A 24424-nucleotide genomic window follows, 5' to 3' on the forward strand; every position below is an offset into this window, starting at 1 on the left:
ACTTATTAAATAATGTAATTCATGTGAGCTTTTATAAACTCCAACAACCTTATTTTTATTATTTTTATATTAATAATGAGAGTATTTTTAATATTTAAAAAGATTAGAAAAAGTCATGTTTTTAATATTAAAAATATTATTTGAATTTTTATAAATATAATTGTTCGAATAATCTTATAAAAATATTAGTAAAAATTACAATATGGCACGCAGGAAATAATATGTAGTGAAAATGTAATATTTATTTAAAGAGTAATATTATATACAGTGGTAAAATATGTAAGTATTGTATAGTTATTTTAAAAAAGAGTAGTATATATTATTAAAAAATTAATTAATTTTTCATCTAGATATTATATTTATTTATTTTTTTAAAATAATCACGCGATATTTGAATCTTCACAACTATAAGTATCATTTTTTTCATCTTAAAATTACTAATCGCTTTGCCCCAAATAGACAAAGAAAGAGACTAGAAAGATATAAAATATTAAAAAATTCATTTATCATTTTCATACAATATATTTTTTATTTTTTTAAATTTTATTCTTTTTAAATTAATTAAATTATTTTACTGATAATGTAGATACCGCATATTTAGTAAGAAAAAATAATAAAAATATAAAAAACAGTGAGATGATTAGCTAACAAAATCTCACAAAACAAAGCAGTAATGGAAGTCAAGAAGCAAACAGCTCTGCTACATTCAAATTTGAAAGCCAGTCTTCCTCTTTCTCTGCAAACCCCAAAACCCCTAAAGATTCCGAAGCGAAAGAAAGCCTTCAATGAAGTTCCAAATAGAGGACGTAACAGTATACTTCCCCTACGACCACATATACCCAGAGCAATATGCCTACATGCTCGAACTCAAACGAGCCCTCGATGCCAAGGGTCACTGCCTTCTCGAAATGCCCACCGGCACAGGCAAGACCATCGCCCTCCTCTCCCTCATCACCAGCTACGTCCTCTCCAAGCCCCACAACCCCGTCAAGCTCATCTACTGCACCCGCACTGTCCATGAGATGGAGAAAACCCTCGCCGAGCTCAACCTCCTCCACAACTACCAGACCACCCATCTCGGCGACCGCGCTAAGATCCTTGCCGTTGGCCTCTCCTCTCGCAAGAACCTCTGCGTTAATCCGCGGGTTCTTGCGGCCGAGAATCGCGATTCTGTGGACGCCGGCTGCCGGAGGTTGACGGCCAGTTGGGTCAGAGCGGCGGCGGCGGCGAACCCGAATGTGCCTACGTGCGAGTTCTTTGAGGAGTATGAGAGGGCAGGGTCCAGTGCGGTTTTGCCTCCCGGAGTTTATACCTTGCAGGTAGAAGCGAATTGAGGTTTGAGTGTTTTGTTGATTGGGGCATTGGGATTCGTGTTTAATTTGTATTTCTTTGTTTGTTGGTTTTTTATGAGTTATTTCCGAGTATTCTGCGTTTTTGATAGATAATTGTTTTTTTTTTTTGATAAGTAAGATGAAAGTTTTATTGATACGAATGAAGTAGCGAACAAAGGAAGTATACAAAAGAACACCTAAATACATTCTAGGGACCAGAAATTAAGAACAGAAAATCATGAACACTAGTTCAGTTAAGCACAATGTCTGAAAACCATAGCAATAATGTGTGTACAAAAAAGTTCTGGAGTTCCTCCATTGTATGCTCCCTATCTTGAAAGCACTGAGTGTTCCTCTTTTTTTTTTGACAAGTCCGAGTATTCCTTTTAATCCAAATTCACCACATAATGCACAAAGGAATCATCTTCCAAATTGCCGCCACTTGGGGACAGCCCTGAATCTCCTTCCAACAAGCTATTAAATCCACCACCTTCAAAGGCATAACTCAAGCCACACCAACTCTTCTAAATATCTCATCCCACAATACCCTTGTTACCTCAATGCAATAATAAGCGATCCACTATTCTCCATTCTTCTTGCACAAATAACACCAATCCATAACAATGAGCCCCCACTTCCTCAAATTATCCTCTCTTCCCAAGAGAGGCGGTTCATACGAAGAAAGCTACTTTGGGAGGCACACGAGACCTCCAAATACTCTTCCACGGGAAAGGAACATTACCATGTGATGATAACATCTTGTAATACGATTTTACTGTAAACCGCTTGCTCCTATTAGGCCTCCACTGCATCCTATCCCCATGTGCCATTAGACCTCCCGTGGAATGTCAAACTGAAAAATTCTGAAACTTTATCTATTTCCCAATCATGAATATCCCTATTAAATTGAACATCCCACTGGTGTGAACCATGGGAAAATACCATCAGATCTGACACAGAAGCATCCCTATTGACAGCAATGCAATAGAGAGCTGGAAAAGCCCTATAGATAGCTTTGAAGCATGAACTTGGCTTGGCTCAGTAGCTGGAGCTTATTTGCAGTAGCTGCATAGAGAAAGAGAGCTGGAAAAGCCCTATTGACAGCAATGCGATAGAGAGCTGCAGTAGCTGCATCCCGATTGCTAGTCATCATTTTCCAGTAGCTGGAACTTATTTGCAGTTTGGCTTATGGATTCAGCTGTGTGAATTAAGATTTCTAAATATTAATGAAGACACAAAACATTTCTTTGCTGTCATATCCTTGTTGGCTGCATGGTGAAAATGTTGTAAAAAATATGCAAATTTCTCCCCACTTTGGTTGGAAGGATGAATCTGATTATGGCTGTTGGTTTTGATAATTAAATTATTAAGAATTGTGTTGAATTAACATCTTTAATTTCAAATGATTGCTATGAATGATGCTGGCTTATCACCTCTAATTTCAACTATCAAAACGGCCAAGATCATTTCTTACATCCAAGTCATGCATAAAAATTGGATAATATATCTACTAATTCCGGATTTCCAAAATCTCTAGGATGTTGTACAATTCTTGAATTCAATTTTGTTGCTATGCTTGCAGGATCTGAGGGCATACGGAAAGAAGAAAGGGTGGTGTCCATACTTTTTGGCACGGCATATGGTGCAGTTTGCAAATGTGGTGGTTTATAGTTACCAGTATTTGCTGGATCCCAAGGTGGCTGGGATTATATCTAAGGAAATGCAGAGGGAATCTGTTGTGGTGTTTGATGAGGCGCATAACATTGATAATGTGTGTATTGAGGCTCTTAGCGTTAGTGTGAGAAGGCAGACACTTGAAGGGGCCAGAAGGAATCTTAACAAAATGCGTCAGGAGATTGAGAAGTATGTGTTATTCTCAACATTTCTTTCTTCCTGTTTCATACGACATATTAGGTTCATAGTTGTTTGTTTCACAGAAGTGAGATTTTTCTTGTAAATGTTGCCAGAATATGGGGCCCCTAGGCTGGTGTGTTTCTTAAGAACTCGTGGCTGAATTATTCACAGTTATGGTTTTTATTTTGAAGTTTCTCTTTGAACCTTGAACTAAAATTTGATATAGCTCTTTATTATATTTTTCAATGTGGTAGGAAGGTTCAAGGCCACAGATGCTGGTAGACTGCGGGCAGAATACAATCGTCTTGTTGAGGGTTTGGCACAGAGAGGAAACCTGGCACGTATGTGGAGTGCACTGAAATTAATATTTCATTCTTAAGATCCAAGATTTCTGTTTGACAATTTCCTTAGTTGTCATGAGCTAAGCTTTCTTTCTCTATGCAGTCACGGACACCTGGCTCTCTAATCCGGCCTTACCTGATGATATTTTGAAGGAGGCCGTGCCTGGAAATATTCGCAGAGCAGAGCACTTTGTGCATGTCTTACGCAGATTGGTCCAGTATTTGGAGGGGCGGCTGGAAACTGAGAATGTTGAGAAGGAGGGTCCTGTTGCTTTTGTTTCCTCTCTTAATACCCATGCTGGAATTGATCAAAAAACACTGAAATTTTGTTATGATCGACTACATTCGCTAATGTTGACACTTGAAATCACTGACACAGATGAGTTCTTGCATATACAAACAATATGTGACTTTGCAACACTTGTTGGGACGTACACTCGTGGTTTTTCAATTATAATTGAACCTTTCGATGAGAGAATGCCGCATATTCCTGACCCTGTGCTACAGGTTGGTTGCGCCCACCCCACTTATAAAAAAAAAAAAAATCTTTGCCAGCATCATTAGTAATGATAATAATGAGTGGAGTGTTCTGATAATTTAATTTCTATTTGTTTGGGCATACAGCCAACTAAGTAAGAGCTGTCCCATTGCCTCTTCCGGCCCTGCACGTCTGAATGATGTTACTAGGTTTAAATTTTATATCTTTGGCAGCAGATGCAATCAAGATTTTATTTACTCATTGCTTTTTCTTTTTGTTTTTGGAATTTCAGCTTAGTTGCCACGATGCTTCTCTTGCCATAAAGCCCGTATTTGATCGATTTCAGTCAGTTGTCATTACATCTGGAACTTTGAGTCCAATTGATCTCTACCCCCGCCTTCTTAATTTCCATCCAGTTGTCAGTCGGAGTTTTAAAATGTCCTTAACAAGAGATTGCATATGTCCGATGGTTCTCACCCGTGGAAGGTATAAGTTTTACTTAAATCTGTTATTAGCATTTTAGTGGGTGTATAATGGTTATAGGATTTCATCTTTTTATTTTTTTATTTTTTTTATTTTTTTATTTATATATATATATATATATAGTTTGCTAGAAATCTGATTAACTTTATTATCTGTTTCAGTTCATCACTAAATATCCATGTAATTTGGTTGTTTCAGTGACCAACTTCCGGTCAGTACCAAATTTGACATGAGAAGTGATAAGGGTGTTGTGAGAAACTATGGAAGGCTCTTGGTGGAGATGGCATCTATTGTTCCAGATGGGATTGTATGTTTTTTCGTAAGTTACTCATATATGGATGGAATAGTGAATAGTTGGAATGAAAATGGACTTTTGAAGGTAAATGCACTGTCCATGTTCTCTTTGTTCAACTCAGTTTCTTTGAACTTGATCCACTGCCTTCTTGATTTTGATTAAAGATTCTTGATACCATTGTCATAGGATATAATGCAGCATAAGCTTGTCTTCATCGAGACTCAGGATGTTGTAGAAACTACTTTGGCTCTTGACAACTATCGCAAGGCTTGTGATTGTGGGCGGGGTGCTATCTTTTTCTCTGTTGCTAGGTATTGTATTAGTCTCACTTTATGATACCTTAAAATCTTTTTGGGGATAAAGGTATCCTTCAAAGCTGTGTTTATTTAGTGTAAAATGCTCTCAGAAAACACTGAATTTTTCAATATTTGGTGCAACCAAAGAATGAATTTTAGGGAATAAAATCTTCTGTGCTATGTTGCACCATACACCAAAAATGAAGTCAATGGAAAATGTATTTCGGTTTAATTTAACAGGAGAAAACCCTTTTGCAACTCTTGATGTTCTGAAACCCTTAAAAAACACCCTGTTGCTTATCTCTTCCTCACTCACTATCGATCAATCGTCGCGTTCTTGCTCCCTTCTTCATTCACTCCCAATTTGCAGCCCTGGCTATAATCTAAGAAAAGCTGCTTAAAAGCCCCATAACCTAGAACAAAACTTCCTATGATCCAAAATTAATTTTCTCACTCATCACCATTATTGATGAAGGGCCGAAGTGTTCAAATTTGGTGATTTGACTTGGATTCATATGGTTTTGCGAATTGGATTTATGGCATGGTGCTTTTAGGATTTTTTTGCCAAGGATCCAGATGTTTCCAGTTTTGGACCATTCAGGTTTGGTGGTGGGTGAGATCATGGTACTTTTTAGTAGCCTTCGATTGTGAATATGATGATTTCTGATTTGTTTTTTTATTTTTTCCAGTTCTGATGGTGTGTAATGATTTTCAGTGCATGCCATTCAGGAAGTTGCACTCCTTGTTGACCCCCAATTTGCAGACTTATCTATAATCTAAGAAAAGCTGCTTGAAACCCCAATAATAACCGAGAACCCAACTTCCTAAGATCTGAAAGTAAAACTTTCACTCATGTCATCATTATTGATGAAGAGCAGAAGTGTCTAAATTATGGGGATTTGACTTGGATTCGTGTGAATTTGATCAGTGGCATGGTGTTTTTAGGAGGTTATTGGCTGAGGGATCTAGCCATTTCCAGTTTTGGATTGATTTAGGAATGGTGGTGGGTGCGATCATGGTGTACTTTTTAGGAGTCTTTGGCTGTTAAATGTAATGATTTCAAATGACAGGGAAATTAGTGATTATTTTAGAAAATGTGTGTTCCAAACTCACCCACTTATTTGGATAAGCTTTGAAAGCATTTTAGGTTGAAACAAACACAACCTAAATGTCAAAATCTATGATTCTGAAAGTTTTGACTGTTAGTTCTCAACTTCTGAAACCTGGTTGCCCTTCTCCACCTTGCAAAAGTAGCGATATTTAGTTTCTTGGGTTTGGGTGTTGCATTTCGATTCTTGGAAGTGCCAAGAATTGTTTTGAGTTAAAGGTTTTGGACGGTAAAGAAAAAATATTGTTTTGAATGCTTTTGCAGTCCAATTTTTCTAGAATGCAATGGAGTAAACTCAGTAGTATGATATGGGACCATCGTTTGATGCGTGGTAAAGTCTTGGGCTATCAACTACTTGTGCAGATTTTTTTCTCTTCACACTGATGCTGTAAGTGTCAAGAACACCCTGCCATGTTATGGAAATTTTAGTGACTCATGTGGTGACAGATTAAATTTTGCCAAAAGCAGGTTGTAATTTTGTTAAATTTCTGCATTCCTAGGTGACTCGTTCTAAATTTTGAGGATCAGACTTTCTGTCTCCATATGCCACTTTATCTTTCTATGTATCATCATGTCATTTGCTGGCTCTTAAAATGATTGCTTATAATAAGAGGAGATTTATGGTTGATCAAGGTTCAATTAAATTGAAAATACTGTACTTTGCAGGGGAAAAGTTGCTGAAGGTATAGACTTTGATCGCCATTATGGTAGACTTGTCATCATGTTTGGTGTCCCTTTCCAATACACATTGAGCAAGTGAGTTTTATGATGACATGTTACTGTGCTTTCTTTTCTGAGAAAGAGATTGTGGGAACTAAGTAGGTTTTCAGCTCTATGCACTTTTAGTTTGTGGGAGATCTATATGTTACTGTTCGAATAAAGTTTATGAAGTTGCATTGTTTATGATGTGATAGATGAAAGCATGGTTTTTGCAGGATTTTGCTTGCACGGTTGGAATATCTACGGGATACCTTTCAGATCAAGGAAGGAGATTTTCTGACTTTCGATGCTTTGGTATGCTTCCATTGCCCTTGTCTCAAAGAAGCATCTATATCATGGCTGCATGATTTCAGGATTTCTCTTTTTCTGTGGGAGATATTAATATTTTTATTAATTGAATTTTACTGCAACAGAGACAAGCTGCTCAATGCGTGGGCCGAGTCATCCGCTCAAAGGCTGATTATGGGATGATGATCTTTGCTGACAAAAGGTGTATATCCTCATACTTCCTGTTTATCACATATTTTTTTTTCAAGTTCTTGTTTAGATCGACGAAGCTTTGTGCTTTTCTACTCTAGAAGTAATATTCTTTGAGGTCTAATAAACTTTGATCTGAATATTTAAAACATTGTTATGCTGATTTTGTTTATTTTTGGAACTGTAGATATTTGTTTACAATCATATCTATGTTTGATGAGCTGCTTCTTCTATTAAATAACAACATGAAACAAAGTTGAGTTGAGTTCATGGTGCTGTAAAATATGTCCACTAAGCACTTCAATAATGAAAAAAAAGTTGGAGAGATGCTACTGGATAGACATGCAAGTCCAAAACGTAATCCCTGGGGGATTGGCATGTACATAATTTGTTGCCTGTGGGAAGGTCCGAGAAGCCCTCAGTTCACTTATTGGCAGGGGAAAATTTATGGTTAAAAATGCTTGATCCAGTACATAATTTTTTTTTTTACTTTTTTTTTTTTGTCTTTTGAGTTTTTACAAGTCAGGTTCTTCGTTTCTTACTTAAAACTACAACCATGATGATTCAATAAAACCTTCAAAAAAAAGTCCAAAAATTCCCTGAGCTAGAATTGGTGGATCATTACTAATTTATTGAATATGTATAATGAATAAAAACACAAAGAACAGTTTCTCATTTAATTAAAAAAAAAAAAACAGAAACAAGAATAAAATATTTCAATTTATAACTTCTAACCCTTTTTTTTTTTTAACTTTTTTTGGTTAGTTCTTTTTTGGAGTCTGGCAGCCCTAGGTTGAAGCATATTGACAATTTAAAATCATTGATTTGGGTACTTTGTTTCTTATCTTGAAAACTTAGGTTGAAAAATATAAAAAATATTTAGTTTTTTAAAATTTATTTTTATAAGTAATTTGAGTTATATACTATTTTTATTAGGTAAATAACTTGTAATTAATGTTTTATAGAGAATTATATCCAGCCCCCTAAATGAAAATCACGTCTGTGCTGATTGGAGATTTCGTGACTTATGTATTTGTATCTGTACTTTACCATGATCCTCTCTTCATCTACTGTTAAAAAATGCACAAGAAAACTGAAAATAATGTCTTCCAAAATGAATACAAGTAGAAGGAGCCAGTTGATTTTACCTAGGGCTTTTGCACTGCTATTGGTAAACCTTTATTGAGCAGATATCTTTGATAACGGCTTCCTATTTTTGGCTCCATTTGTTTATGGCTGCAGTTCCCAGAAACTAACCACTCATTAACTTGGCTCAAATATACTAATCATGAGATTTTTTTGGTGGATTGTTGTCCTATATTTTGTGCAGGTATAGCCGTCATGACAAGCGCTCTAAATTGCCTGGTTGGATATTGTCGCATTTACGTGATTCACACCTGAATTTGAGCACGGATATGGCTCTGCATATAGCTCGGGAGGTAGGTCCTTGTTGCTCTCACATGTTTGTACTAGCTTGTGACATTTTACAATTTGACAAATCTATCAAACTATGGAGGATTAGTCAGAGTCATGTTTTGTTCCCTTTTCCAATTGGTGGTTTGAAAATATGAACTTAGCTATTTTAGTTTATTCAATAATTTGAAATTGCATTATTTTAAGGTTTAATTGCAAAATCAACTTTTTGGATTTCATGTTGCTAAAAATATACTGGGTCTATAATTTTCACAATTGAATCCTTGGGTTAGATGAAAATTTTAATGCAATAATTACATCCATACTCTGTTAATTAAATTAATGGCTACATTGCCACGAGTCCTCGAATCCATGTGGCACTCAATCAGAGTGCGTCATGTTAGCTCTAAAATGTAAAAGCAAAAAGTTTTGCCATATTAACCTGAAAAATAATTTTTTTGACAAGTCAATTTTCAAGTTCCAAGCACTATGGATCTAAGCTTGTCCGTTGTCTTCTCACAAATGTTTTTATCCATAAACATGTTTAAATCAAAATATTAAACACACCCATTGTCTTCTCACAATCTTCAAGTTCAGAGCACTGCATTCCTTCCACACCCCCCACATCACACAAAGGAACCATTTGCCAAACTTCCACACTGCATTGACCTACATCTTGACTTCGCCAACAAGCTAACAACTTTACTACCCACTTGGCATCATCCACTGAGCAGTACAGTAAAAGATGATCAATCGTTTCTCTACTCTTCTTGTACATGTGACACCAATTGATCTCCAAGATTCTCCTAAAAAATAGAATCTTCCCTGTTGCATTTGTCTACACAAAGAATGCCACTTGCGATGGAGCTTTGTTGGGCCAAATGCCTTTCGAAGGTAAACGGGCACCTGTTGGACACAATGCATGACAAAAAGGTCTGACATCAAACTTCCACTTTTGTAAGCAACCCATGAGATCTTATCCTTATTACCAGCTCCCATCCTAATAGAGTACAAGAGTTTGAAGAATGAAAAAAACTCACTTCTTAATCTTGTGCTGGTCGATTAAAACTGATGTTCCATTCTGTTGGTCGAATAAACTGGGTGTCCTTAGTCCTTACCACGAGAAATTTTGAACAACTCCAGAAAAACTATGTTCAAGGGTTGATTGTTGAACCAAATGTCATTTTAAAACATGTACTTGGCTAAGCTTTTGTGTTCTTCAATAAAATTTTCCATTACTTGTCAAGAAAAAAAAAAAAAAAAAATCCTCTCTGGCCCCTTGAGGATGTTGGAAAGAATGGATCTATATCACCTTCTTTTAGCTTACCAGCATACTTCATCTTATCACCGTTATGTTTTGTTCTATTGACATTGATAAAGCTAGAGAAGATCCCCCCTTTTTTTATAGGTAAAAGAGATTTTTTTGATTCACGTAAAAAGGCAAAGCTTGAGTATAAGAAAGAGCCTAGTTACAAAACTAAGTGCTATTGATAGTAGCATAAAAGTCATTGAGACTTGTTCCATTTAGTACAATAGAAGAAGCCCAAAGTAGTAAAGTATGAAAGAAGAAAGCCTTGAAACCCTCTGGAGAGTGTTCCCTATTCTCAAAACATCGTCCATTTCCTTCAGTCCATGTGCACCACATTAAACATAGAGGTACCATCTTCCATATAACTGTAATCTGGCGATTGCCCCTTATCCCTCGCCAACAAGACAATAGATCGACCACTCTCCTAGGCATAGCCCATTCGATACCAAGCCTCGAGAAAATTTCATCCCACAATACCTTGACTACTTCGCAGTGGAGAAGGAGGTGGTCCACAGATTCACTATTGTGTTTGTACATGTAACCCCAATCCATTATGTATAGTCCTCGTTTTCTTAAATTGTCTGTGGTCAGTATTTTACCATGAGAAGCCAGCCAGCCAAAGAAAGCAACCTTGAGAGGTGAGTCAACAAGGACTTGTAGTATGAACGGACTGAAAATTTCTTGTTACCAGTGCCTTTCCAGCATAATCTGTCCTCCCCTTCTGCCCTTTGTTTTAGCGCAAATAGCATTCTAGAATTCAGTGATGTCCCCCACCTCCCAATCCTGGACAGCTCTAGTGAACTTCACAGACCAATGAATGACATCCGTATTACTGCACATATTATCAGCCACCAAGGAACCCTGATCAGACGCAATCCTATAAAGAGAAGGAAAGGTGTTTTTCAGGGCGACATCCCCACACCAATTGTCGTGCCAAAACCTGATTCGCGTGCCCCTTCCAACCACAAAACTGCAGTTACTTAGAAAATCATCCCAAACGTTCCGGATAAGTTTCCAAACTCCCACTCCATAAGCCCCTCTTACTTCCTTAGTGCACCAACTTCGCTAGACACTCCCATATTTGACCTCTAAGATCTTCCTCCAGAGAGCGTCTCCTTCAAGATGATAACGCCATAACCATTTTCCAAGAAGAGCCTTGCTGAAAGTCCTCAAATTTCTAAATCCCAAACCTCCACAAGACAAGGGGGTGCATACTTTATCCTATTTGATCAAATGGAATTTTTTTGCGTCCTCTAACCCTCCCCATAAGAAATCACAAAAAATCTTCTCCAGTCTATACGCCACCCTTGTAGGAATAAGGAATAAAGAAAGGAAGTATGTTGAGAGATTAGATAACGTACTCTTAATAAGTGTGATTCTCTCCCCCTTAGATAAGTAAATTCTCTCCCAACCTGCCAGCTTGCTTCAATTTTCTCAACGATCCCTTCCCACATTATCTTGGATTTATGAGGGGCTCCCAAGGGGAGTCTAAGATACTTCGTAGGCAAGGATGAGATCTTGCAGCCCAATGTGTGAGCCACCTCACTTAAGTTATTGACCGATCCAACGGGGACTACTTCTGACTTGGATAAGTTAACCTTGAGGTCGGAGATAGCTTCGAAGCAGAGTAGGAGTGCTCTTAAGGAGCGAAACTGATCTAGAACCAGGTCACAAAAGATCAAGGTATCGTCAGCGAAAAGCAGATGGGAGATTCTCAAGCTTTCCCGTGAAGAACCGCTCACCGAGAAACCTGAGATGAAGCCCCCACCCATTGCCCCTTCCAGCATTTTGCTCAGCACTTCCATGACTAGAATAAATAGGAGCGGGGAGAGAGGATTCCCTTGCCTCAATCCTCGTGAACTGTTGAAGAAGCCTTCAGGAGTGCCATTGACCAAGATTGAGAATTTGACTGTTGTGATACAATGCTTTATCCACTGGCACCATCTTTCCCCAAAGCCGTACCGACCAAGGATATGCAACAAGAAATCCCAGTTCACATGATCAAATGCCTTTTCCATATCCAATTCACAAGAAATCCCCTACCCTTATGTTTTTCATCCCTCCAAGCCCATGAGACTTGCTTACTTCATTAAGAGCACCCTTCCCCCCGCATATTGCCATACTCGACTTCTACCACCAACACCATAAAGCCTCCCCTTCTGTGGCAAAGCATCATAGCCATTTACCCAGCAGGGTACAGTTGAACACCATCAAAGTTCTAGTTTTTCAACCAATCTGAGGAAACCGGAGTACAAATCTTGGCTAGCTGATGAGATGAAGCTTGAACTGATCACCAATGCCGTTATAATAACCATGGTCTGGTATTTGGTGCATATAGGTAAGGAAAAGGTGGTCGAAGGGGTTTTCTTGCCATCCCAGAATGAAAAGCTCTAAATGGTCGGAAAGCTTTTGGTGATGAACTGCACAAGGTGGCAGCTTTCTTCCTGTCAATTCTTGGGATGAGTTAGTTGGAAGACCCGGCTAATGCTTGCTTGTAGCTATGGAGTTTTTTTATGTACTTTTTAGCACAACTTAAATTGTTTTGCCACTAGAATGAGGCACTTTTACATGGCTGAATAGTCTATCTACCCGTCCTTGGTCCAGATAAGATATATTTCTCATCTTTTTTAAGTGGGAACTACACTTTGTGGAGTATCCCAGAAGCAATTTGCTACTCTGCTCGGACCACTTTCACATTCTACTTGAGTGGGGATTTTCAAGGACAAGTTTGAAAGAAATCCAAAGAGAACACATCCAAAGCTTTCAACACCACAAGGATCTCATTTTCCTGAAACACTTTCCATCCACTCGGCCTCCTCTATACCAATAGAATTAACTTTGAAAACCATCTGTTCTGGACCACCAACAGAACTTAAAAGATACTAAAAATAACTTGAATATTAAAAAATTAAACCACCTCTCCTCACATGGGAAGGAGTAGTGGAGGGTGTGTCTCCCTTGTCTTGAGCCATTCCTGTGAGTGGTTAGAGAGCCACCATCACGGGGTGGCTGAACTACTTTGCGAGAGTGGCTGGTTAGCCACCCCGTCAAAGGTGGCTCCCAAACCTCCCTGAATGCGAGGTGGCTTGCGGGCTAGCCCCTTGTGAGGTGATTTGTTAGCAACCTTCACTAGGTGGTCTAGGGGTGGTCCTAGGGAGGTGGTTTGTGGGCCACCTCCATGCTAGGCAGTCCTTCAGCAACCCTGCAAGTTGGTGGTTTGCAGGTTACCTTAATGGGCCACCCCATGAAGGGTGGTTCGCGAGCCACCCCTAGTGGCTGTTTAGCCACTCTAGCAGAGTGGCTCAAGGGCAGGGGGTCTCCACCCTCCCTCCCTACCCAGGCTGGGAGGGGTGTGTTTCTGTATTTTTATTTGCCCTGTTTTTAACTATTTTTATTGTTTTTTAAGATGATGTGGCAGTATTTTTAATGTTTTAGAGTGGATGTGTCAAATGTTGGACATGTGGCATAGTCTCTTTGGGTGCCAGATGGCTTTGGCGATACATGGCATTGATACCACTAATTCACTTTATTTAACGCAATATGGATGAAAGAATCTAATTACAAATTTCATCAAAATCAGGGTTAAATTGTGAAATTTATGAACCCTAAGGAGTTTTTGTGGACATGTGAACCTAGATTTTGATTTTGCAAGTAACACTTATTTTAGACTTACCTTTTCTCTTTTTTTTTTGGGGGGGAGTATGAGGGCTTGAGCATGGTAGTTCGATAGGAAGAGTAACCTAATCTCGGTTGTTATTGTCTACCTGCCTTTGCCACTATGCTAGCTGGCTTCAGTGACCAAACATATAAGAGTCGTGCTACACCCCCGAGGGTGTAGCCTGAGGATGGGTCCCGATAAGGCCATTTGGCTTTTCTTGTTTTTTTGATTCATTTTTTTTATACCCTTAACACGTTTAAAAAAAAATTTAGAAAATCATTCAAAAACACTTCCTTAATCACTAAGTAAAAAATAAAAACATTATGTCGAGACCCATGTCAGGGATGCATTTGTTGGGACAAGTAGCATTATTCAACATCTAAAGATTCAAGGATCTGAGGTGAAGATCCACAGATCTTTCTGGTTCACTAGTCGAGTTTTTGGGGAACTTTTGAGCGGAAAACAAAGTCACCAATTGAAAATTGTAGAACTATAAAGTTTTAAATTTATGCATCAGAAAATATTTGAGTGGTTTAGTATCAAAGCAAGAGTACAATTCTTTTTGAGAACTAAAGGCAGGATGACAAAAAAATCAAAATTCGTATCTTGTACGAGTCATTTCAGTATGATATAGGTAGGTTGCGATGTTTATCATATACAATATGCTGATGCAATCTATAAATGTTATTTTATATCTGGGTACAGTTCCTTAGGAAGATGGCTCAACCATATGATAAGGCTGGTGGCAGCAGTAGTAAAACGCTTTTGTCCCAAGAGGATGTGGAGAAGATGAGCGATGGCAACTTCAATGAGATGCTGTATTGAGGATTTATCTGCCTGTTAGCTAATTTTGTGTCTGATGACTAGTTTATTCCTGGTTCATTCTTTCCTTGTGCTTAGACAGAATTTAGTTGGCTAGGTTGTGGGAAGATTCTGTGAGAAGTAGCTTCCTGTTAAAGCAGAACATACCGTGCTTGTTAAAGCCTTGAATTTTGCCTGGTCCTGGAATTCGTATAGATGTTAGAATATTCTGCATGGATTCGCATGGATGATCTCTGTCTTGGCTTCTTTATTTATTTATTTATCTTTCCTTTCTTTTTTATTTTTTGAAATTTTTAGGAGAAGATTTCTTGTGCAGGTGCATATTTTAGTTAGTGTGATTGCTGTTTCTTTTGTGGTACTTGTGGCGCTGGCTACTTGCACAATTTTAACCATTTTGTTGAAAATTGGTCATTCATGTTCAAGTTCCATTTCGTGTTGTTACGTTTTTACAGTTTGGCTTCGCCAACTTCAAAGAAGGAAATTGTAGTTATAATTTCTCTCTTTTTATTTTTTATTTTTTAAATTATAGTATGTGAAATTAGAGCAAAATACTTTAGATTAACCCCTTTCAACAGTCGATCTTATTCATGAAATGCATGTGGACGGATTATAAAACTGAAAACTCCATAGGGCAACCAGCCTGACTTTGTTATGATCAGTGTTATAAGCGTACCATTGGAATCTAAAAGGAATGACAAATTATATGTGAGCTCCTTTTGGAATTGCTGGGTTGCATTAATACTTTTTTATGAAGGCCACAAATATATATAGCATAATGAAGCTCTCATTAAGTTTTTCATGGTGGCAGCATTAGGATGGGATGAGAATTGTCAGGATGTTCTTTGGGACGGGACCTTTTTTTGTCCCAAAGAACGTCCCAAAAAAGTCAAGAGATAGATACAACAAATAGATCTTGCAATACTTTATGTTAATATATACATTGAAGTCCTTTTCTATTTGAATTACAGAAACTGTCTCAAGTGAAAAAAAAAAAAAAGAATTTATAGGAAATTCTAATCCGTAAGGATCTTGTTGTCACAGAGCTTAACAATTTCAAATATTGTTAGTATTTGGCCATGCATCTCTCCTTTTGGCTCCAAAGATGATTAGCGATAGTCAAATCATGTTAAACTTTAGTATGATCCACAGCGTTTTGAAAGCAGGTTAATCTAGCTTTAGATATATTCTTGGGGAATTATTCTTCTTCTTAAATCTCAACGTACGTACGTCGATCATAGAAATTAAGATACTACAATTAATAATTAACTTTACACAGCTACTTTTATCGATGACTAAGTCAAGGATTAATCCCCACATGAACTCATGATATATTTTATTAATATGCAATTATGATGATCTTAAGATCAGTCTGTGTGGGGGATGATTTGATTTATTGCCCTCTTCACCTCCATAATTCTTGCTTTCCTCCCATTTACATTCTCCTTGATCACCTGTTCAGCACGTAGAACACAACGAATTAGAAAATTGTGAGATCTACGTGTTGTGTCCATTTTTGTATGGATTGCAGATAGTATTTGATTAGAAAATTGTTGAAATCTTTGTCACATGATATTTAGAGTACATGAGTACGTAGTGAGCATGATATTATAATTACCTTGGCTCTCAATTCAGCTACAAAGAATCCATTGGTTAATGAAGATTGAACCGTCGTGGTCTCAATCCGGAGCTCTCGGAGCAGTTGCATGATGTCAAGTAACAACCCTTCCTTGTACGAGCATTGGATCTCCAACAACGCGTCACTCTCTATGATTGACACCTCTATGCTGGTCTCCATTGATGTTGGGGATAGTGGCGGCGGCGACTCCACGACCGTCTTGGGTTTTACACCACCATTGCTCTCCTCCACAATCCTCAACTTCCTCTTATCTTGCCCGGATTGACCAACTCGAATCTGGTCAGTTTCCATCCCGGCTCGATCCATCAACATTGCTCCTCCACTCCGTTGCTCCTTCAAAGAACTAGATTTCTGTAGGTCCCCTAAGCTATTAGACCTATGAAAGTCTCCCAATCTCGATCGTTGATGATCGACTTCCATTTGCCGGTTACGTGCCTCCAAATCTTGAATTTTCTCACGTAGTTGTTTTAGGTACTCGATGGTGTCACCTAATATGGAGGCCTTGTCCATTTTGGTCACGAAAGGCACGAGTGATCTGAGTATAATGAACCTCTCGTTAAGCTTTTCTCGACGGCGGCGCTCGGCGAGGACGTGGTTGGCACTGAGCTCTTCTTGAGGGGTTCCCTTTTTGAAACGAGTGGTGGCATCGGCGCCGTCTCGAAGTTTAGGAGAATTTTCTTCATGATATTTGTTGTGGAGGACAGGAATGCTAAAGAGAATGTACTTGAGGAGCCATTGGGAGGTTCCCTCCGGTGGGGTGTGAAAATGGTGGTCGGTGCGGTTCGTCCACTTGGCAAATGCTGAATGGGTGGAGCAGGGAATGTAGCTGATGGAGGAAGACTCGGTGGCAGCCCAAAAGATGGGCTGCGTTTGAAGGACTGTGGAGACTGTCTGGGAATAGTGGGTGTCCTCTTGTGCCAAGTCGTCCAATATTGCAGGGGCTCCTGCATGCATGCATGCATTTATTGACATTAATTAATAAATCATGAACAGGCGAGAACAAAATTAGCAAAATGAATGCATGGTTTTGAAAGGTATATTTCTGTCAAGGTTAACTACTACTAATAATAATTAGTTTCTTTTAACAGAAATTTGATTGTAAGAATATTAATTGGGTATATGATTTGGGAATGCATGAATGCATAAGTTCAGACTCGAAATTCAGATGACAGAATTAATTGATGTGTGAAATTCGAATACATATAAATTTATTGTTTTACGCACAGAAAATGTTTGGAATACATCCATTAGCTAGAAAATGGTTTTTTGGCCATTATAATACTTTCTCCTCCACAAGTGAACTCAAAAGCAACGTACGTGTTGTGGGTTTGGACTCACACTTGAGAGACCTAGAACTAATAAAATTCTTTTAAGTATTTTTTTAATATATTTAATCATTAAAAAAAATTTAAAAAATATATAATTTTATTAATAGTAACTTTCTTAATCATTAAGTAAAAGAAAATAATAAAAAATTAAAAAAAATAATAGAATAGTAGTAAGGCTATAATTATTCATAAAATTTTGGTTAGATCAAAGATTAAACATTTTATTTTTATTTTTTTAGGTGAGAAGAGTTGGGATCAAAATTAAAATTAAAAATTAAATAAAATGTTATTAGAATATATATTTTAATATTATTTTTATTTTAAAATTAAATTATTTATTTTATTTTATGTAAAAACAACGCTTTTAAACACAAACCAATTTTTTGAACGTATGGCGTGAATGTAGTACCATCTCATGCCCCTCACACACACACACACACACATATATATATATATATATATATATATATAAATATATGTGGTCAGACCTAGCCTGTGGCCATTGTGCGGTACGTGCTTGCAGATGGTCGAGCCATAACTGGAAGGGAAATGATATTCTTTTTGTCCCCACTAAAAATATTTATTTTATTTATTTTTTACTTAGCAGTTGAGAAAGTATTTTTCAATAATTTTATAATTTTTTTTTAAATATTTAAAAAGTTGAAAAAACTGTTTGAAAAAAAAGGAAGAAGTTTTACCTATATATTATCGGTGGAGATTCCGCGTGGGTCAACATCATCCTAGCTGGAAACCAATATGTAACAACATATGTACGACCTTAATTTATTATGTACCTGAATGCAGGGGTTGGATTCCACTGCCCAACGGCCATATTCTTCGAGTACTTGAATTGGCTCGATACGAGTCGGCGTGGCGCTGGTTGTGGTTCGTAGGATTGACCGATTGGCTCACGGCAAGCATGTGAAAATCCGAGTCCAAATTATTGGACCCATCTTCGGGGGAACCGAGGCGGATGTCCTCAGACATCTCGAGCTGCACGAGCTCGCTGGGTTCGGCAGTTGCGGCTGAGGTGGTGGTTGCCATCCCTCGAAGGACGTTGGAGGCCGATATAATGGGTCGGTTGTTACGTCCCGTTTCGGCTTCTGAGTCGGATTCACCGTCGTCAATCTCGTCGTCTTCGTCGTCCTCCTCCTCTTGATCTTCCAAATCCTGATCTTCCGGATGTACTAATAATTCTTGTAGGCTGGCGTTGACCGGAGGTTGGTCGGAGATGGACGGGTAGATGGGAGGGACAGAAAGAGGAGAGTAGTGGAAGTGGGGATGGTCAGAAGAAGTGGCGGGATTGGAAGTGGAGTGCTCGGAGAGAGCTGGCTTTGGGGGGAGAGGTTGGTGGGGGTGGTCGGTGAAGAAGCTCTTCACACGTTGGATAAACCCAAGGTCTTCTTGCACCTTCAATCACATGTATATATTTAATTTTCAAAGGCAAGTACTTCAGTACTACTACTACGTAGTTCCGTATAATAGTACGTGTACAGTTGTAATTTGTTCAGTACTTAGATACCTTATCGATGGTCCCAAATTCCACTACGCCGTCCATCATGGGAATGCAAACTACAGTCTGAACACGAGCACTCTGCATGTCGACGCAATGCCAAAAGCAACAAGTTAATTGAGTTATTAGTAAATTACAGAGTACTTACGGCTAGTTTGGGAATTGAAGGTTTATAATAAGATATTTTCACGTATTTTATTTTTTTAGATATTACTTAAAGAAAAATTAATATTTTCCAATTTTAAATTTTAAACTTTTTTTTTTAAAATCTAATAAAATATTTTAATTCAAACTATTTTATTACTATTCACAAATCATTTTATTATTATTTATAGATATTTTAAATGTCCCAACAAGTCGTAAAAAGAATGCAACTCAAATAAATTAAACATTAATTAATGGATTATTTGCAAGCATTATTAATTAATTTAAAGTGAGCTAGCTAGCTCGTAGTTTATGAAGATGAGAAACTAATTCATGACCAAGTAGTACTTCATGCAATATTCGAGACGAGTCCATATGAAATCTTTAGAATAAAGAGATAATTAATTAATTAATTAATTAATTAATCAGCTAGCTAGCTCGAGTTTGGCAACCGAATGCATTATGATTCACGAAGATGAAGAAAAAGAAATTAGGAAAACTAGAAAGATAAAATAATAATTAATAGATCGATCATCGACCTTGGCTAGAATGGCTCTAGAAAAAGTTTTGCTGTCAACATCATTTGCACCGGTGAGCCAAACATGCTGCCGCCTTGCATATGCCTTTCCTGGTAACCTACATTAATCAATTCCATCCCAACTAATTCAAAATTTATATATATGTATGTATGTATGTATGTATGTATGTATGTATGTATCTATTTTGAGATCTAGGAAATGTTGCATTGCATCGTAATTCATAAAACCACTTTGATGTGATCGATCACCAAATTAGAATATTGCACATGTTGATCGATCGAGGATGTGGAGAACTATATATATATTATATATATATATATATATATATATATATATATATATATATATATCCTCATTACTCATCGTAACAATCATATCATTTTCAAATCTATTTCTATAATTCGTGATTGATCATCTACCTGCAGATCACTCATTTATTTGATATATCATGATTTGCACATTCTACATTTGGTTTGGTCTATTACTAATTATATCCAAACCTCAAAATGTGATCTTAATGATCAATGAATGAATTTTTTTCACTATTTTATCAGTGAAGATGCTAAAAATAATATTGCATCTATTATGAAAGTGAGTTTTTTGAAATTCACTAGTAATAAAAAGTGTAAGTACTCCCTCAAATTAATCCTAGAGTACCCTCCCATCTCGACCTACTTCATACATCTCAACCTAAAAATTAAGTTAAACTCATCTTAACTTAAAAAAGTTAAACTCATCTAAATGAGAACCACAAAATACTATTCACAATTCAATTTCATTCATCTCAACATCTAAACGTACCCTAATCTGGCTGCTCGACTCACTAGAAGACCATGTTTGCTTGCTTGCTTTCTAGTGGGCTTGGAGTTTGGGTGGGTGAGTCTGGTTTGACTCGCCACCTATTCCTAATCCTAATAGATTATCACTTGAATAATTTTACATATAACCGTGAAGTGTGTAAATACCGCGTAATTATTTTTAAAAAAAAAGTAGGGTCCACTATTAAAAAATTAATTTTTTTTTTTCATGTAGGTTTTATGTTTTATTTATTTTTTTAAATCAATTACGCTGTGGTTGCACAATTCACGGTTGCAAATATATTTTTATATAAAAAAGGCTAGCCAACATGAACTTGAATAACTCAACACAAACTCGAGTAATACATTTAGGCCTCATTTGGTTATACAGTTTAGATGAGATGAGATATTTTGTTAAAATTTAAATAAAATCTTATTATAATATAATTTTTTTAATATTATTATTGTTTAGAAATTTGAAAAAATTGAATTGTTTATTATATTTTAAGTGAAAATTTATGAAAATTATAATGATTATATAATATGAAATGATACGAGATTATTTAGATTTGAGGATCCAAACCAACCCTGTTAGTTGGATCGAATTATAGTTGACTCATTCATGACATGAACGTGAACGATCCAATATGAATTTGAATTGGCCAACACTATTGACCAGCCTTGGTCAAAATAAGATATATGTGTATGCGGATTTGCTTTTTCTTATCAGTGGATGAGGGTTAAATGAAGGGTCGAAAAACACATGATGTTTAATTTCTGATCCATGTTCGATCGATCCGTCCCTTTCAGGCTAATGGTGTGCAGAGAGAGAGAGAGAGAGAGAGAGATCAGCTTACTACAAAAGCTACGTGCTTTTGTGATATAAAATGGTTGGTTTGTTTTTTCAAAGTATTAAATTCTTCAGGGAGGCATGCGATGGTGTCCAACCACTAACTCATTTATTATTTGACACTCCCCATGACTTTTCGAGACAGCTTCTGGCCCCCGAAGTCTTTGAAGGAGTTTCCTATATTACTAAAATTGTTTAAAAGATAAATCTATGTTTGGCTCAAATGACCTTGCTTGATCATGAACTTATAACAGACGTACATGAAGATCAGGAAATTAAGAAACATGTATGGCACAATTAACGGCTGATCTGACCACCACCCAACGTACTTATTGATCTGAGGGCAATTTCAAGTTTCAACAACATCAACAACTCATCTGTAAGAAAATAAAGTAATCCCACAAACAACAGACAACAGTACTTGTCTCTTTTTTCCTTTCACATTAATCTGGACTTGTCCGATCTACCATTCCATGCAACTGCCTCAATTACTCTTTCTGAAACAGTGAAACGTACTCAGACCTATTTTCTAGCCATTTAGCATTTACTCACACAACCGCCCCTCACGATTTCGTACACACACGAGAGAGAGAGAGTACAGTCTGAGTCTGTACTCATTACTTAGTATACTTACTTCGCTCCCTTTTAGGAAAAAATGAGTGAGATGCTTAGTACTAGTCTGTGATAGAGTCCTGCATGCATGCTTATCTAGGAATGGAAATTCTCGTAATTCTTTACTAACACCTGATGTGAGAGACGGGCGAAAGTCCAAGAGAACTATAACAATTTTGTTACCTATGTGACTGTGTGTTTAAAAGCAAAAAGAAATCATTCACTCATGATTCTTTCTCTATTTTTGTATGCATTGATCGATCATCATGCCCACTAAAATTCACTTCAAGAAATTAATTAAACTCTGTGGTTGTAAATTAAATGGTTAACAAGCAAAAGATTTGGGGGGAAAATCAACCTCCTTCTAATCATTTGGCTGCAGGCAGGCAAATTAAAGAAAAAGCTAATCTAGCAGAAGTAGTGCAGAAAGTACTTACCCCACCCCAGGCGGAAAAGAGAAAGAGACGCACATTAAATAGAACCACTCCGACTCGGTCAAGTCCTCCGGAGATAAGGCTGCACAAGGCCGCCGTGCCGGCTGGTTTGTCTCTCCGGCGGATAAAGAATCGTAGAGCTCTCTAAGCTGCTGGCTTCTCTGAAGGGATGCCTCCTCGGAACTAACCTCCATGGGTTGCACCGTCTTCCGAGTCTTAATTGCTCCATTGTAGTACCCGTCCGCCCATACTAAGATCCTGTAAACAGGATAAATGTAAACAATAGGAAATGATTGTTAGAACGCTCTCAGGTAGGCAAATTGAGCAGCCTGAGCAGTAATTCGATTATCCGAGTAGAAGAATGTTACGAGAATTTTCCAGTAAAAATTACCCTTGCTGTGGACAGAGTTGCCAAAAGAGGCTGTAAGTCCATTGAACAGATTGCACCGCCGCCTGCAACATAGTTTGAAGCTGGCTACTCGGCGGTGCAGCCATGGTTGCAGCTGAGTTCTAACCCAGCAGACAGCTTGAGCTCCTTTTTATCAAATATCAGCCCCAGGAAAGGAAACAAAAGAGAACATCTTGGGGAAAAGAAAAAGAGACAGCTAGAAAAAAACCGGCCACTTTTGGGTTTCGTATACAGTAATAGACACAATTAAATTAGGAGAAGTACTGTTCAGTCAGCTAAAACTCTAACCACTGTAACCAAACAAAAAGACGAGTGAGATAGGACCTTTAGGAAAGAAGAGAAGGTAAATGGCCGAGACCTGCAGGTAAGGAAAAGAGATCGAGAAGAAAAAAAGTTAGATGACTTTGAGGAGGATATGTTAATAGCCCAGAAAATACCACACCTTGTAAATAAATATAAAAGTTCGAGAGAGAGAGAGAGAGACAGAGAGAGAGAATAGTCGCTGTGTTTGTGCAATATCGGATGCAGGAGAGGAGAGAGGGAGAGACGTGGGTTTTGACTGGAAGGTCTACCAGACAGTTGAGATATAGATATGCGATGATCTGATACGTACGTGTGCATGTGGGATTGATTTTTTTTGTTAGTTGTGTGGGCGCGCGTGTGCTGGTGGTGTTGTGGGGGAGAATGAGTAGAATAATGATTAGGTGGCGAAGACTGGACGTTGGAGTAGGACTTCCATCTGTATAATTTTGTGTTTTCATTCGTAGCTTTGCTATTCATAAGTCCATACACCATACACTATATTATTTTTTATTTTATTTATTTTTTAAAATTTGTTTTTAAATTTTATTTAGTTTTATTCTTTTTAAAATAATAAAATTCTTCTATTAATCATCCATATATTATACATTTGATAAGAGAAAAAAATTAAAAAAATAATAAAAAAAAAGATGTGTGGTGTATGAAACTTATGAATAGAATTTTTCTTTCATTTGGGTAGGAGAGGCCACCAGTTGTTCCACACCCAATTGTCAACCGCTTAACATTGAATGCATAGTCTTTTTTAATTAGTGTCACGTTTTTTTAAAGCTTTTTTAAGTCGGTGTACAGTACATATAATTTATATTATTTAAATAATAAAATTTAAATTTTAAATTTTTTCTTCTAAATTAAATTATATATAGAAATTAATTTTTATAATATTTATTATTTTTAGATAATATTATATACGTAATAAATATCTTAAGCCAATTTCGTGTACCATCTCCCGCAAACTCTCAAATATGAGAAAGAATTTTAAAAAATAATCTTTCAATTATAAGAAAACATTTAACATAACTTGATCCGTTACTTAGGGGACTATAGTTTTTGAAAAGCACATCCATGAAGTTAGTTTTACAAGATGATTGATATTGGTATAAACTATGGCGTAATATTAAATATATAATTAATATTATATATAGGACATACTTATATATTTTTGTCATTTTAGATTCTAAAGTTTGGATATAACCTTCTCATAATTTCCTTCCTGAATTTCAAACATAACTTAAATATAAAATATATTTCAATTTCAG

General features: G+C 37.1%; 2 protein-coding genes across 3 annotated transcripts; one reads left to right on the forward strand and one right to left on the reverse strand.

Annotated features, from left to right (window-relative positions):
• The first annotated feature begins 649 nt into the window (after nt 1–649).
• LOC122315359 (general transcription and DNA repair factor IIH helicase subunit XPD) lies at nt 650–14865 on the forward strand. 2 transcript variants are annotated; one of them, XM_043131227.1, is made up of 12 exons: nt 652–1319; nt 2914–3194; nt 3444–3526; nt 3630–4033; nt 4297–4490; nt 4686–4866; nt 4969–5093; nt 6853–6942; nt 7122–7200; nt 7320–7396; nt 8714–8822; nt 14469–14865. In XM_043131227.1, exons 1-12 carry the CDS (start codon nt 786–788, stop codon nt 14586–14588), a joined length of 2277 nt encoding a protein of 758 aa, XP_042987161.1. In that variant the 5' UTR covers nt 652–785; the 3' UTR covers nt 14589–14865. The 2 variants fall into 2 exon arrangements, 1 of the variants encoding a protein (XP_042987161.1); XR_006244016.1 differs by lacking the exons at nt 7122–7200; nt 7320–7396; nt 8714–8822; nt 14469–14865 and adding an exon at nt 6451–6574 and having other exon boundaries at nt 650–1319; nt 6853–6882.
• A 921-nt stretch (nt 14866–15786) lies between these two features.
• LOC122315360 (transcription factor BHLH42-like) lies at nt 15787–23243 on the reverse strand. Its single transcript, XM_043131228.1, has 7 exons — nt 22830–23243; nt 22442–22696; nt 19746–19842; nt 19072–19143; nt 18344–18959; nt 16201–17165; nt 15787–16036 (listed from the first exon to the last, which is right to left on the reverse strand). The coding sequence occupies exons 1-7, from the start codon at nt 22931–22933 to the stop codon at nt 15950–15952; spliced, it is 2196 nt and encodes a 731-aa protein (XP_042987162.1). The 5' UTR covers nt 22934–23243; the 3' UTR covers nt 15787–15949.
• Nucleotides 23244–24424: the final 1181 nt, after the last annotated feature.

Source organism: Carya illinoinensis, chromosome 7, assembly GCF_018687715.1.
Source record: "Carya illinoinensis cultivar Pawnee chromosome 7, C.illinoinensisPawnee_v1, whole genome shotgun sequence".
In the NCBI taxonomy this organism is placed as follows: Eukaryota; Viridiplantae; Streptophyta; class Magnoliopsida; order Fagales; family Juglandaceae; genus Carya; species Carya illinoinensis.